Source organism: Carassius auratus, unplaced genomic scaffold (assembly GCF_003368295.1).
Source record: "Carassius auratus strain Wakin unplaced genomic scaffold, ASM336829v1 scaf_tig00014168, whole genome shotgun sequence".
Lineage (NCBI taxonomy): Eukaryota > Metazoa > Chordata > Actinopteri > Cypriniformes > Cyprinidae > Carassius > Carassius auratus.
The window spans coordinates 124,604-138,380 of NW_020524475.1; the positions used below are offsets into that span (position 1 = coordinate 124,604).

The 13,777-nt window shown below is 39.2% G+C and overlaps 3 protein-coding genes across 5 annotated transcripts; 1 reads left to right on the forward strand and 2 right to left on the reverse strand.

Moving 5' to 3' along the window:
• Positions 1-1,437: 1,437 nt before the first annotated feature.
• Positions 1,438-3,719, reverse strand: LOC113074255 (protein NLRC3-like). 3 transcript variants are annotated; one of them, XR_003280618.1, is made up of 4 exons: positions 2,535-3,719; positions 2,043-2,216; positions 1,547-1,973; positions 1,438-1,458 (listed from the first exon to the last, which is right to left on the reverse strand). XR_003280618.1 is itself a non-coding variant. In XM_026247014.1 (3 exons), exons 1-3 carry the CDS (start codon positions 3,488-3,490, stop codon positions 1,760-1,762), a joined length of 1,344 nt encoding a protein of 447 aa, XP_026102799.1. In that variant the 5' UTR covers positions 3,491-3,719; the 3' UTR covers positions 1,489-1,759. The 3 variants fall into 3 exon arrangements, 2 of the variants coding, with proteins under 2 accessions (XP_026102799.1, XP_026102800.1); XM_026247014.1 differs by lacking the exon at positions 1,438-1,458 and having other exon boundaries at positions 1,489-1,973; XM_026247015.1 differs by lacking the exon at positions 1,438-1,458 and having other exon boundaries at positions 1,489-2,216; positions 2,632-3,719.
• LOC113074247 (NACHT, LRR and PYD domains-containing protein 12-like) lies at positions 3,627-5,095 on the reverse strand. The gene is made up of 4 exons (XM_026247006.1): positions 4,751-5,095; positions 4,471-4,512; positions 3,815-4,323; positions 3,627-3,707 (listed from the first exon to the last, which is right to left on the reverse strand). The coding sequence occupies exons 1-4, from the start codon at positions 5,016-5,018 to the stop codon at positions 3,627-3,629; spliced, it is 900 nt and encodes a 299-aa protein (XP_026102791.1). The 5' UTR covers positions 5,019-5,095.
• Positions 5,096-8,552: 3,457 nt separating this feature from the next.
• On the forward strand, positions 8,553-9,819 carry LOC113074256 (uncharacterized). The gene is made up of 2 exons (XM_026247016.1): positions 8,553-8,786; positions 8,860-9,819. Exons 1-2 carry the CDS (start codon positions 8,558-8,560, stop codon positions 9,462-9,464), a joined length of 834 nt encoding a protein of 277 aa, XP_026102801.1. The 5' UTR covers positions 8,553-8,557; the 3' UTR covers positions 9,465-9,819.
• The last annotated feature ends 3,958 nt before the right edge of the window (positions 9,820-13,777 follow it).

Here is a 13,777-nt window from a genome sequence, read left to right on the forward strand (position 1 = left end):
TAGCTAAATTTGAATGAATTTCCAGTAAACTGATGTGTTCTCATTTTTAATTGATTGAATTTCTTTTTTATTGTTTTTATTGTTGTTTGATTATGCATGGAAAAATAAATGTTCATTTATATTTTTCCTGGGTTTTGCCAGAAATCATTTTTCAAGTAGATTATTTTACCTGCTTAAATTCAATGTTGACACACAGAGCAAAACAAGATGGCAATAAATGTGCACAATGCTAGGATAAAGAGGCTTGCAGGTTACATCTGGCAAAAGGACACAGAGCCACTGTCCACTTTGAATGCTGCATAGAGAGGATCTGTAAAATCCGCGAGGAAGGTGTACAAGTGTGTGATTGTGTCAGAGACACTGTAGAAAGATAAAACGCCAGCCATTGTGTCCACATACACACCAACTCTTTTAGATGAACAAGAGAATGAAACCTTTAAATTAATGTCTTCTTCAGCGTGAGAAACATGTGGAATAGTTTCAAAGGTGATTTTCCATGACACATTATTGTTTCCAAGCTGACCGGTGGCCTCGACTATACAAAGATCATCATTTTTTCTCAGGATGTTTTTGTACGTCACCCCCACCGTCCCCTCCAGACCTGTCCATTCAGCCTCCCAGTAGCAGCGGCCGGACAGGCTCTCTCTAGACAGCACTTGTTGGACAGATTCAAATCTCTCTGGATGATCTGGATACGGCTGCTTCTGCATTACATATGCTGCTGTTCTGTCTCCATTGGAGAGACACAACTGGACATGAGCTGTGTTTGGATCCAGCGTGAGATTGTATGCATCTATTGAGACAGAAAACACATCCGTTGGTGCCTCAGATGGAGACAGAGAGAGATGCAGAGTAAGAAACTTACACTTCCTTATCCCTGCTTTGATGAAGTGTTCACCCATAGGCTTAATTCTGTAGAAATCAATAAAGAAGAAGAGAAAAGTAAGAAAAGGTTATGATAATGAAAGCAAATGATAACAGAAGGTCATGAGTTTGATTTACAGGGAATGAACTACAATACAAAAAGTAGCAGCACAAATGTATAATCGCTTTCTGTATGTCACTTAAACAACATTAACCCCATGATTGATGTGTTGTCTTAATTCAAAACAGCTCTACAGCTAGATTTGTATTACAATTTTTTTTGAGCCATTCTTCTATAACTTGTTGACCACAACATTACTGACCAATTTAAAAAGAAGACAGTGAATCATAAGTGACTCTGTAAGTCATTTTCTGCCTACACAAGACCATTCAAAAGAAGACATAGACACAAAGACATACTTGAGTATCTGCAGTTTATAGTTTGTATCATCCAGTTTGTGTTTGAGTAGTTGTACTCCTGATGGTCCTGGGTGATTGTAGCTCAGGTCCAGCTCTCTCAGGTGTGAGGGATTTGAACTCAGAGCTGAAGACAAATATCCACAGCCTTCCTCTGTCACCATACAGCCAGATAACCTACAGATAAAAAAAAAAAAAAAAAAAAAAAAAAAAACCTGATGAGAATCAATTTGTCAAAGAAATAAACTAAAGCTCCTAGTATTACCTCAGTATCTCCAGCTGACAGTTTGGACTCTTCAGTCCATCAGAGATCAGCTTCACTCCTGAATTCTGCAGGTCATTGTTACTCAGATCCAGCTCTGTCAGGGACGAATCTGAGCTGATGATCAAAGAAAGGTGCTCACAACTCTTTGAAGTTAGGTTACACCAGCTCAGCCTGCAGGAAAGTAATTTCATAATCTCTTATGAATCAACTGCCTCACACATTGTGTTTAATACCAAGCATCATAAATACTTTCCTAAGAACCTGAAGTTTTCTCTTTGCATTTTCCATCTCATTCAGGAGCTTATAGAGCCCAGATTCCTGCAGGTCATTACCGCTGAGGTCGAGCTCTCTTAGATGTTGTGAGATATTCTTGAGAGCAGAGACCAGCTCCATACAGCTCTCCTGGTTGAAATGACAAAAGGCCAACCTGAACAAGTACAATATCAGTATTACATTTCAGAGAGCATGTTTACACAGAAATGGAAACACTAATGACCTGAGTGTCTCCAGATGACAGTGTGGGCTCTTCAGTCCAGCAGAAAGCATCTTCACTCCCGCCTCAATGTTGCAATTGTGACTCAGGTCCAGTTCGCTCAGAGGACAGTCCTCTAGCTGAAGAACCACAGCCACTGTTTCACAGCACTGTTGTGTCAGTCCACAGTCTGAAAACCTGGAAAGATGTTAGCTATTCATGAAGAGTTCACCTCTACACAGTTTCAAAAAACAGATCAGAAAAAATAAAATAATAATAATAATAATAATAATAATAATAACAATAATGTAATATACTGCACATAAATATTGTAATCCAAATGTTGGATTACTCAAATTGAATTGGATAGAGTATGTTGAAAAAATAAACTGAATATGTTAAAAGAGGTTGTGAGGGAAATAATAATAAGAAAAGCAATATGTTTTTTTTTCTTCTCTTTTTTTTTTGGGGGGGGGGGGTGAATAAAGGGGGAAAAATCTGTGTTTTTGTACTTACAGAGCTTTTCGACAGCATCTCACGGCTGGGACAAGTCTCCTACATCCTACATATGTTTTGTTAAACATCTTTGGGTCAAAGTTATCCAGCACCTCACCTGACATCAGAAGCACATAGACCAGTGCTGAGCAGTTGGAGTTGGACACTGCTTTCGGCTGGCCACTCTCTGACCTCAGATATTTCATTATTTGTTGGTACAGAGTTCTGTCCTGCAGCTCCAGGATGCAAAAGAAGTGGTTGATGGATTTATTTGGGCAAGTGTCATTGTTTTGCAGTTGCTTGATGTATTGGATGGTTTTATTGATGCAGTTTTTACTGTTCAGCGTTTCATCCAGCAAGCCGATGAGGAGTTTCTGATTGGACTCAAGAGAAATACCCAGCAAGAACCGCAAAAAGAGATCGAAATGCCCTCGGTCACTCTCCTTCGCTTTATCGATTGCCTTCCTCAGCAGAACATACAGCAGTTCTTTCTTATTAGGACGTGAATTCTCCAGGAAGAAAATCAGCTCATCTTTGTCCTGCTTCAAATAGCAGAGGAACACGTGCAACGCGGCCAGAAACTCCTGCACACTCAAATGTATGAAGTAATACACCTTCATCTCGTGCAAAACAGAGTCCTTCTTGAAGATTTCAGTGCACAATCCTGTGGACTCCTCACTTTCATCGATGCCGCATGCTTTCAGATCCTTCTCATAGAACATGATGTTATCCTCCTTCAGCTGTTCGAATGCCAGTTTAGCCAACTTGAAGATCATTTCTTTGTTTGAACTCAAAAGCTTTGTGCGATCTCTTTCCTGTTTCTTATCATACTTCTGGTTCTTCATGTTCATCTGTATCAGAAGGAAGTGGATGTACATTTCGGTGAGGGTCGAAGGAATGTCCTGTCCATTGTTTTTGACAAGAATATCCTGAAGAACAGTAGCTGTGATCCAGCAGAAGACGGGAACGTGGCACATGATATAGAGACTACGAGACGTCCTGATGTGTGATATTATTTTGGAGGCCTGAGCTTCATCTATTATTCGTTTTCTAAAATATTCCTCTTTCTGCTGGTCAGTGAATCCACGCACCTCCGTAAACAATCCTATGTACTCAGGAGGGATCAGATTGGCCGCTGCTGGTCGTGATGTCACCCAGACGAGAGCCGACGGAAGCAGCTTGCCTATAACTAGGCTTTTAAATAAAACATCAACAGAAGAACACGCATTGACACATTTTACTAATTTACAATCAAAATCCAATTCCAGGTGACTCTCGTCAAGTCCATCAAAGATAAATGCCAGTTTACATTTTTTATAAAAGTTGGTGGTGTTTTTCACGTCATTCAAATCAGGATAAAATTCCAACAGAAGTTTGTGGAGACTGATCTCTTTATCATCTTTAATCAAGTTAATCTCTCTGAATGGTAGCAGAAACACACAATCCACATCCTGATTGGCTTTTCCTTCGGCCCAATCCAGAATGAACTTGTGCACGGAGAATGTCTTTCCAATGCCAGCGATGCCTTTGGTTAACACAATGTTTCCCTCCTCTTTTTGCTTCAGTAATCTGAATATGTTGTTGCAGTCGATCGGTGTGTCCTCAAATTTGGGAGCTTTCAAGGCTCGGTCAAACTTCAGAACCTCATGTTCATCATAGACTTCTGTGATGTCCCCTTCAGTGATGAAGAGTTCAGTGTAAACTTTGCTGAAGTGTGTTTTGTTCTCCTTTTTGCCCTCAAACACACATCCCATTTTGGCCTTTATGTGTTCTTTGTGGCTTTCCAGGATTTTTTGCAAGATGTCATCCTCTAGAAAAAAAAGAAAACAGAAGTTGTGACTTCTGCCTAAAATTACTGATATGTTGGGAATCCTAACTTATAGACATTTAAAAATGAATCTAAATACAATGTATTACAATTATAAGTTAAATGAAGAAGTGGCTATTGTTTCTGTACCTTGGTTCTGTAACATCTGTCCTTCAGGTGGATTTTGGGGCCCTTTAGAGTAAGCATCAGAAAAAAAAGCCAGAAAAATACACATATATTAAACACAAATTATTTAGCTACTGAAGTGGTAGCAAAGCATATTTATTCAAACCTTGCAAGCTATTTGAAGGTTGTAACACGTTACAACACATTTGAGAGAGAAATAAGCAACCTAGTCTAAAAAATTACAACCCAAAGTAAGTGACCATTGGGAAGTAAAAAAAAAAAAAAAAAAAAAAAAAGATCTTACCGAAAGCACCAGTGGTTGAGTTGAAACTGATGATTACTGGGCCTTGAATGACATTTCCAGTGAGTACAGGAAAGTTTACAGTTGCACCTGCTTTAGCATTTAAATCAACACTGACTGAAGTGTGAGAGGGGCAGATCGTCTGTATTGACCCATCCTCTCCATCTGCCTTCTCCACTTCATCAGCCGTGACTGCACTTTTTATTCTCTTTGGTTTGTTTTTATGCAACTCATCCACTGCTTCCAGAAGTTGCTCTGGAACAGATGCCATCTTGTCTATCTTGGTCTTGTATCCACCGTAATGTGCAAGACCTCTGGATCATTAGCCACTGTAAAATAATCAGTAGAATGATGAATTAACCTATCGGTAAGCCCCTCCCCTTTAACGCAGATGAGCCAAAGTCAGTTGAGTATCAGTTGCATGTGGAGGGAAACATCTTGACATATTTTGGTTTCAGCGCCATAGAGAAGCATGGGAAGATCTGAAGCTTGCATCATTTTTACAATGTTTATGCTAAAAAATGTGAAAATTTATGTGCCTGAGGTACTTGCAACACTAATTCCAGGTATCGTGGGTATGTTTTTTTTTTTTTTTTTTTTTTTATGATACCAGTGCCATTTCAATACTTTTAAAATGGTACCGGTGCCTAAACGGTGCCAGAACCAATACTTCAAAAAAAAAAAAAGAAAAAAAAAAAGAGCCACAAAAAACTATGGATAACATTTTAAATAAATAGCTTTCACACGCTCCTTAGATTCTCTCATTTTCTCATTGTTTAATAATCAACCACACATAATGTTTATACTGTATCTCTGTCAGTTACTTTGATATTTAAATTATAGATCAAATGAGTGCTGTCTGTTTATCTCTGTCTTTAATCAGTTCTGTGAATGACTGTATGGTCATTCTTTATAATGTAGACAAAACTAAATCTAGAAGAACTGTAGCAACGTCTTCAAGACATTTGCAAAGCTACAGTACTGTTAGAAGTTTTAGGCACTTGTGTAAATATGCTGTAAAGTAAGGATGCTTTCAAAAATATTGTCATAAATAGATTTTATTTATCAATTAACTTCTATTAATTAAATCAAATCAATATTTGGTGTGACCAACCTTTGCATTTAAAACAGATGTTGTCCAGGTACACTTGCACATTGTTTTTCAGATAAATTTGCAGAAATGTTTCATCTTGGAGATACGACCACAGTTCTTCTGGATTTAGTTTGTATCAGTTTCATCTGTTTCTTCATGTAATAACAAACAGATTCGATGATGGTGGGATCAGATCTCCATGTGGAGCACAGGCTGTTTTCAGACTGCTTGTGCTTTAAAAAAATCTCACTGAATTATTATTAAAATTAATTGCAAAATGAATGTTTGGAAATGTAAACTGATATTTTCTACTTACATACTACACCAAAAATATAAATACCTGGCCGAACACCATTTTTTGGGATGAAAATACTAACGTGTTTAAGACTTTTGCACAGTAGTGCACGTATAAAGTATAATTAAATTAAGAATATTTAAATAAGCGTAATTAAAGTATCCGTTCATATGTGTTAAGGGCTAGATTATTATTTTTTTGTTTCTGTTTGAGTTCGAGCATGCTGCTCCGCTGAAAGACGGGAAGGAGATGGGTCTGACGCCGTTTTCATATGAAATTTAAGAGGACTAAATCTGAGACGATCGCGAATTTGTTTACAGTTTATGAAGCTAAATGCTATAGCCCCGCTAAAAAAGCCAAGCGATGCCCATGCTTCTTGTGTACATTTCGGAGAACCAGGACAAATATTTCAATCGATCGCTCAGGCATTTAAGAGGCACCGAAATCAACGTTCTGATTCGGTTGGGTGCATTCCGGTTCCATAGGAGTAGTCCTATCATACACTTTATCTCAAGTCTTGATGATTTATTACCCTGATTTATGGCCGTACAGTCCGTGTAGATTGACAGGTAGTCAGAAGTGTGCATGGTCAGTTTGGATTGATTTATGACTATATGGCCTGTCAGTCAAAGCGGTTGCCATGCCACTGGGTCCTGTGACCCTTGATTGACATGGCAGAGGTGTGTAAATCAAAAGATCAAAGAGATCTCAGATTTGACTTGTGTTGTGTTTATTACTGGATATATGATGGTTGTATCTTTTACCAGAGCAGTGGGGGGTTTCTTATGATGGTTGTATCTGTAACCAGAGCTGTGGGGGGTTTCTGTGAAGTCCTGTTGTTCACACCTAAAGACAGTGGGGAGGTGTTTGGGTTCTTCCTTGGGAAAAAAAATGGCTGTGCAAAAGTGAGGGTTTTGACGTCTTGGCAAGATCAATGTTTGTTTGCTCTATATGGTGTTGATACCTAGGCACCGACAGGCCACATGCTCCCCGTCTACAAACACATTTGAAAAGGAGGACGATGTCTGGTGTCTTTCCAGGTGAGAATTTCAAAGAGTGAGATAGACAATTATCTAAATCATCAACTAACCAAGCCGCTGAAGAGATAAATAATTGAATGTTATCTGGAATTAATAAAATCAAAAAGGCATTCCTTAATGTTAAGAAAATACTATCCATAATATGTGATGTGTAAAAGGAGTTGAAATCTCACGCTAATTTTAAAAACCAACTCTAAACACACACACACACACACACACACACACACACACACACGCTCACACACACACACACACACACACACACAAATGCATGTTGATATTTAAAATAGGTGATACTATTTTCTATATAAAAAATAGTCTCCATTCGTTTCTTAAAACATACAGAGTGGTTTTTACGTTAGGTTGTTGCTCACACCTACATTGCTTCCTTTGAGGCTGCTGTGACGTCATGTGACACGCCTCTTTTTCGCGACTGTTTTTCGCGTGTACAAAAGCTAACGCCACAGAAGCTGAAGCTTTCTTCAGCGGCTAAAACAGTTTTTTTTTGCTACGTCTTAAAAGTACGAAAACATTTTTAAAAATGTCTGGCTCTCCTAATGGTAAGTCTAGTTTTCATTAACAGCCATTTTAAATCAAATTTGTTTATGTGTGATCACGAGTCATCCCATTATTTGACAGGCAATTTGATGTTCTGTGCACAGCGCAACGGTTATGAGACGATTGTGAACGAAATCAAAGCACTGAACGCGGGCGGTATGTTTGAACGATTGTTTCTTTATTTATTAAAAACCGTTATGTATAACGAATGCGTGTTTATGTTCGTTCTTTTTTCATTATCCCCCACCGACAGCACACCCTCCACAGCCTAACGTTGCGTACGAGGTACCGGAGGTTAGGACTGACATCACACCCGCGCCCGGTAAGTTCTGTTAATAATTTATATTATGTTGTAAAAAATAAAATAAAACTGTACTTGTGGTAGGATTGACGTTTATGATCGTTTTTTTTTTTTTTCATACAAACAGCGAGCGCACAGTCGATTAGTACGGTGAGGGGCCGAGTCGCGAGAGAAAACAGGGGATCGCTCTGTGGGTTTTTTATTTTTAATCAATATATATAGATCTATTAAAGATTTCTCTTACAATGTCAGAAGAAAAAAGACTAAATAAAACTTTGTGTCTGTGCCAGCTTGTTTAAGACAACTTGTTAACCGGTACCCGTCCGTTACAACTGCGGAACGACATGAAACAGCAAACAGTGCTAGACACGGAATACCATTAGGAAGAAGAGTGGTTGTGACCGCGCAGATCCATTCACCACCGCAAATATCTACTAATTCTACACCTGTTGGTATGTATTAATCATTTGTATTATTATTTAGAATATATTTGTATCACATCCATGAAAAAAAAAAAAAAAAAATGTTTGTTCTTTCCACTCTAGATTGTACGGGGAGTTTTGCAAACAGTATACCTCAAGCAGCTGCTGATGCAGGTGTTAGAAGCCCGTGGGTAAAATCAAGATCACGCCATGAACACCAGAATGTGACTGTTCTCCCGGTTCAGCCCGATAGACAAAAGACTGTAGACCCCTGTGAGATCGACGTGATACCTAACACCCCCGAGCGAAAACGTCCGAGACAATCAACTCGTGAGTATAGAGGAATTAAATTAAATTATTATTATTACTACTATCAGTATTAATTATTATCAATATTGTACAGAACCAGAAGACAAGGAGCTCTGGGACGAGCATTTTGCTCAAGCATGGGATGGATGCGATATGAACGTCCAATCTAATGTGGATCAGGAGAAGAATTTAAATCAACCCACAGACACTGTTGAAAACGTCGCAGATTCAGATGATGATGATGCAGACACGCTTCCTTCAAACCAGGAGGAATACAAGAACCAGCAGCTGAACGACACAAACAATGACATTTTGAACACTATTGTCAAGAACCAAGAAAGAATTATAAAGGACCAAGCACGTCATAAACAGCAGAACGACGCAAACAAAGCCATTTTGGACACTGTTGCCAAGAACCAAGAACATCATAAACAGCAGAACGACGCGAACAAAGCCCTTTTGGACACAGTAGCCAAGAACCAAGAAAGAATTATAGAGGACCAAGCACGTCATAAACAGCAGAACGACGCAAACAAAGCTGTTTTGGACACTGTTGTTAAGGAGCAACAGAAACACGGGATCATCCTTAAACATATTGTTGCGTTACTAAAACGTCATGATGGTGCACATGCTAAGGCGGCCTGTGATCAGGAAATGACTGTAACGCTGTTAACTGAACTGCTGGACCTTTTTAAATAACTGTATTGGTGAGTCCTATTTTCTTTACCCCGTTTTTTTTTTCTAAGTGTGTATTATTTTTGTCACAAGTGTGCATAGATATGGTTTTATGATTAGATTTTTTCCTTCTTCTACGTTTAGTTGTGTGGTGTGTATTTTGTGAATATTTTTAAATAAATTAGTGTTAGAAATGGCTGCAAAACGTTGTCGGGAGTCATGTGATGGTGAACAAGATCCACCGTTAAGGGGCAATAGGGATGATAATTTCCAAAATCAACAAAACACCACAGAAAAGCTACTCAGGCTCATACAGACTGTTGATGAGATGAAAAAACACAAGCCGTCTAAATTGTTAAAATTAATAAACAGGGTACAATCAAGGGCAGAGCCTCCTCCAGAACCAGTTTTTGATTTTGAACAGTTTTTAAAACTCTCAACAGCTAGACGAAGTGTCAGAACCAGTTTTTGATTTTGAACAGTTTTTAAACTCTCAACAGCTAGATGAAGCCCCCGAACCAGTTTTTGATTTTGAACAGTTTTTAAACTCTCAGCAGCCAGATGAGGTGCCAGAACCACGACCATATCCAATTTTTGAACAGTTTTTAAATTCTCAACAGCTAGGTGAGGGAGCAGGTACCAGGTCACATCACACACTTGACCTAACAGACCCCTGCATGGGTCTCACTCAAGCTGAAATAGAAACACTTGTAAGAGTGGGTGGCGATGTGGCCGGATACTCTGTAGTACCACGAGGGCGATTCAATGGTTTGGAAATCCGCAGGCTTATAAATCTAAGGGAAATATCTTCTACACGTCTATCAGACTACACTGTGTTTTTACATGACACGTTTTCCGAAATAGTGGCGTTTTCCAGATTATTAGGTGGAGATGGTAGTTTAATTAACATCACTTTGAGTGGTCCTAGCTTGACATCTGATGTTAATACACTCTTGTCTGCTAACAATGATTACAGTGTCGATCTCTTCATCAGTGATCTTGAAAAAATCATGCAAAGCAACACAGATGTACAGTTTGATGAGTGTTTAAATTTAAAAGTGTCTATAGCAAGAAGTAAACAAGGAGGTGCTCGACGAAAATTAAGGGAACTAGCCCACAATCAGGTGATTGATAAGAACAGACTTAATTTGTTCGTCCCCTCAAACATTGCAGGGGAAAACAATCTTTGTTTTGCAATCTGCTTAGCACACTTTCTTAACCCTCAGAAACCACACACTGAGTTAGTGTCCGTAGCATCAGCATTGCAGGAGTCTGCAGGATACACCGATCAGCATATGATATCACTTAAGGATATTGCCCAGTTTGAACGTATGTTGAATATTAAAATAGTGGTCTTCTATAGAACGAATACAGGAAAGCTGGAGAAATATGCAAACACAGATGTACCGCATCCTAAAACAGTGTTTTTGTACCTGCACGACAATCATTATTTTATGATTAAAAATCTGAAGGGGTTCGTAGGCACACCATACGTGTGTGAGTATTGCTATCAAGGGTTTACAGCACAGCGAGATCACAGATGTCAATACACTTGTGATGTTTGCAACGATTCTGAATGTCATCTTTACCCCAAAAAAACAAAACACTGCGGTGACTGTTTGAGGTACTGTAGGTCAGACTATTGTTTTCAGAAGCATAAAAAACCACCTCTAGGTCAGAAATTTGCACAGTGCGACGTTACCAAATATTGTGGTAAATGTAATAAACGTTACCACGTCAGTGGCGTCAACCCCAAGCCACACAAATGTCCAGCGGATTGTTGTGTTCACTGTAGTGAGGTTTTGGTTACCGACGGTGTGCATCAGTGTTTTATTCAACCGGTTAAGGTGAAGGAGCCAAATAATCGCTACATTTTTTTTGATTTCGAAACTCGTTATGAAAATAACAGACATTTTGCAGTTTTTGTATATGCGATCACGTTTGAGGGAGAAGAATTTTCGGCCGAAGGTTCTGATTGTGTAGATCGTCTCATTAAGAAATTCAGACAGCCTCGTTATAATAATTACACATGGATTGCACATAATGCATCTGGATTTGATAATTTCATTCTTTTGGAATACTTCACTAAGATGGGGATCCCTCCTAAAATTACAATGCAAGGGTGTCGTCTAATCCATATGTATGACGAGGCATTCAAACAGAGATTTATCGATAGTTACAGTTTTATACCCATGCGTCTAGCCAACACGCCTGCTGCTTTTTAATCTGACCAACTCTGTGAAGGGTTATTTCCCACATCACTTCAACCGTGTTGAAAATGATTCATATGTCGGACCATACCCTGCTAAAGAGTTTTACGGATATACGACTATGTCAAACAAAGACAGAATGGAGTTCGATGCATGGTATAGTACTATCTCCGACCAAGTGTTTGATTTTAAAAAAGAACTAGCAATTTATGGAAAAAATGATGTCGTTCTGCTGAGGGATGTATGTATGAAGTACCGTGATGAATTCATTCTGTGTACAGGGCTGGACCCTTTTAATTTACACCACTCTGGCATCCACCTGCATGGCTATCTATAAAACACACTATCTCCCAAAAGACACAATAGCACTGACACACAACAGCGCATATATCAATCAGAACAAAACATACTCGAACGTATCAATTGAATGGCTTGAATATATCAGCAAATCACGTTCAGTGGTTGTTCAACACGCTCTAAACTACGGCGAGGTGTCATTCGGCAAGTATTATGTAGACGGTTTTATATCGATGGCACAAATAAAAAAGCATTAGAGTTTGCAGGGTGTTTTTTTCACGGTTGTGAACAATGTTATAACCCCAATGATTTAAATCCATTATTGAAGGTACCTTACGGTCTTCTCAAAGACAGTTTGATGACAAGATTGAAATTTTACAGAATGCATACAATCTTCATACCGAGATTCAGTGGGAGTGTAGCTGGACCCATGCTAAACATCTGATGCCGATGTGATTGCGTTCATGTCCGTCTATAAACATTCTGAGAGATTAAAAACCCCGCGAAAGTTTGTACGGCGGTAGAACAAATTCATTCAAGTTGTATCACAAGACAACAGAGGGTGAGGTCATACAGTATGTGGATTTCACAAGTCTCTACCCGTTTGTCAGGCCACAAGTGCTTCCCGATAGGTCATCCCCAAATAATTTTCAAAGATTTTGATAATCTTGAAAATTATTCGGCCTTGTTAAGGCTACAGTACTACCACCTCGAAAGCTCTTCACCCTGTACTACCCTACCGCGCAAACAAAAATTAACTTTCCCGCTCTGCAGTTGTGTGCAGAACAACAGAACCAGACACTACCATGTATGCACACGGATGAGAAAGAGCCATCAGTGGTTGCTGGTAAGCATTGAAGTGCTAAAAGCTATTGAAAAAGGCTATGTTGTGGTAAATTTGGATGAGTATGCATTTTCCCCAAAGATCAGATACACTGTTCCGTGATTATGTTAAAACATTTTTACAGTTCAAACAGGAGAGCTCAGGGTTTCCAAAAGATGTGGTGACCGATGCAGACAAAGAATCTTATATCAGAGATTACTTTGAGAAAGAAGGGATTCAGTTGAATGTGGACAAGATTGAACCGAACCCTGCGCGTAGATCGATAATGAAATTGGTCTTAAACTCACTCTGGGGGGGTTCTGCCTTCGTGAGGGTTTACCTAAAACTGAAATACTTACAGATCCGGAACAATTTGCACGACACATTTTTAGTGCAGAGTACGACATCAGACATTTCTCATTTGTGTCAGACACTGCGGCAATTGTACAGTGGTCTTACCCCGAAGGGAAAGCCCCCCAGACTCGCGATGTCAATGTCTTTATTGGTGCTTTTACAACTGCCCATGCGCGTTTAGAACTCTATGAGCTTATGGACAGGCTGGGTGATAGGTTGCTTTATTGCGATACCGACAGTGTTGTTTTTACAACCAGAGAAGGTGAATATGAACCGCCACTAGGTCCATATCTCGGTGATCTTACTGATGAAGTCGGGCCCGGCGATCATATTACCCTCTTTACCAGCACTGGCCCGAAAAGTTATGGTTTTGTCACCGCTATGGGTAAGGTTTGTATGAAAGTGAAAGGCATAACACTTAACGCTTTAAACTCCGAAGCCATCACATTAGATTCAATGATTGGACTTGTTAAGCATTATGTGAAGGGGAGGGGTGATAGCCGTCATATTCTTGCACACAACGACACTATTGTGAGGGATAAAAAGGATTTGACGTTACACAATAAGTCATTTGTAAAGAAATTCAGAGTTGTGTACGATACTGCTCCCTGACTTCACTACACTTCCATATGGCTTCTGACAACGTTTTTGGT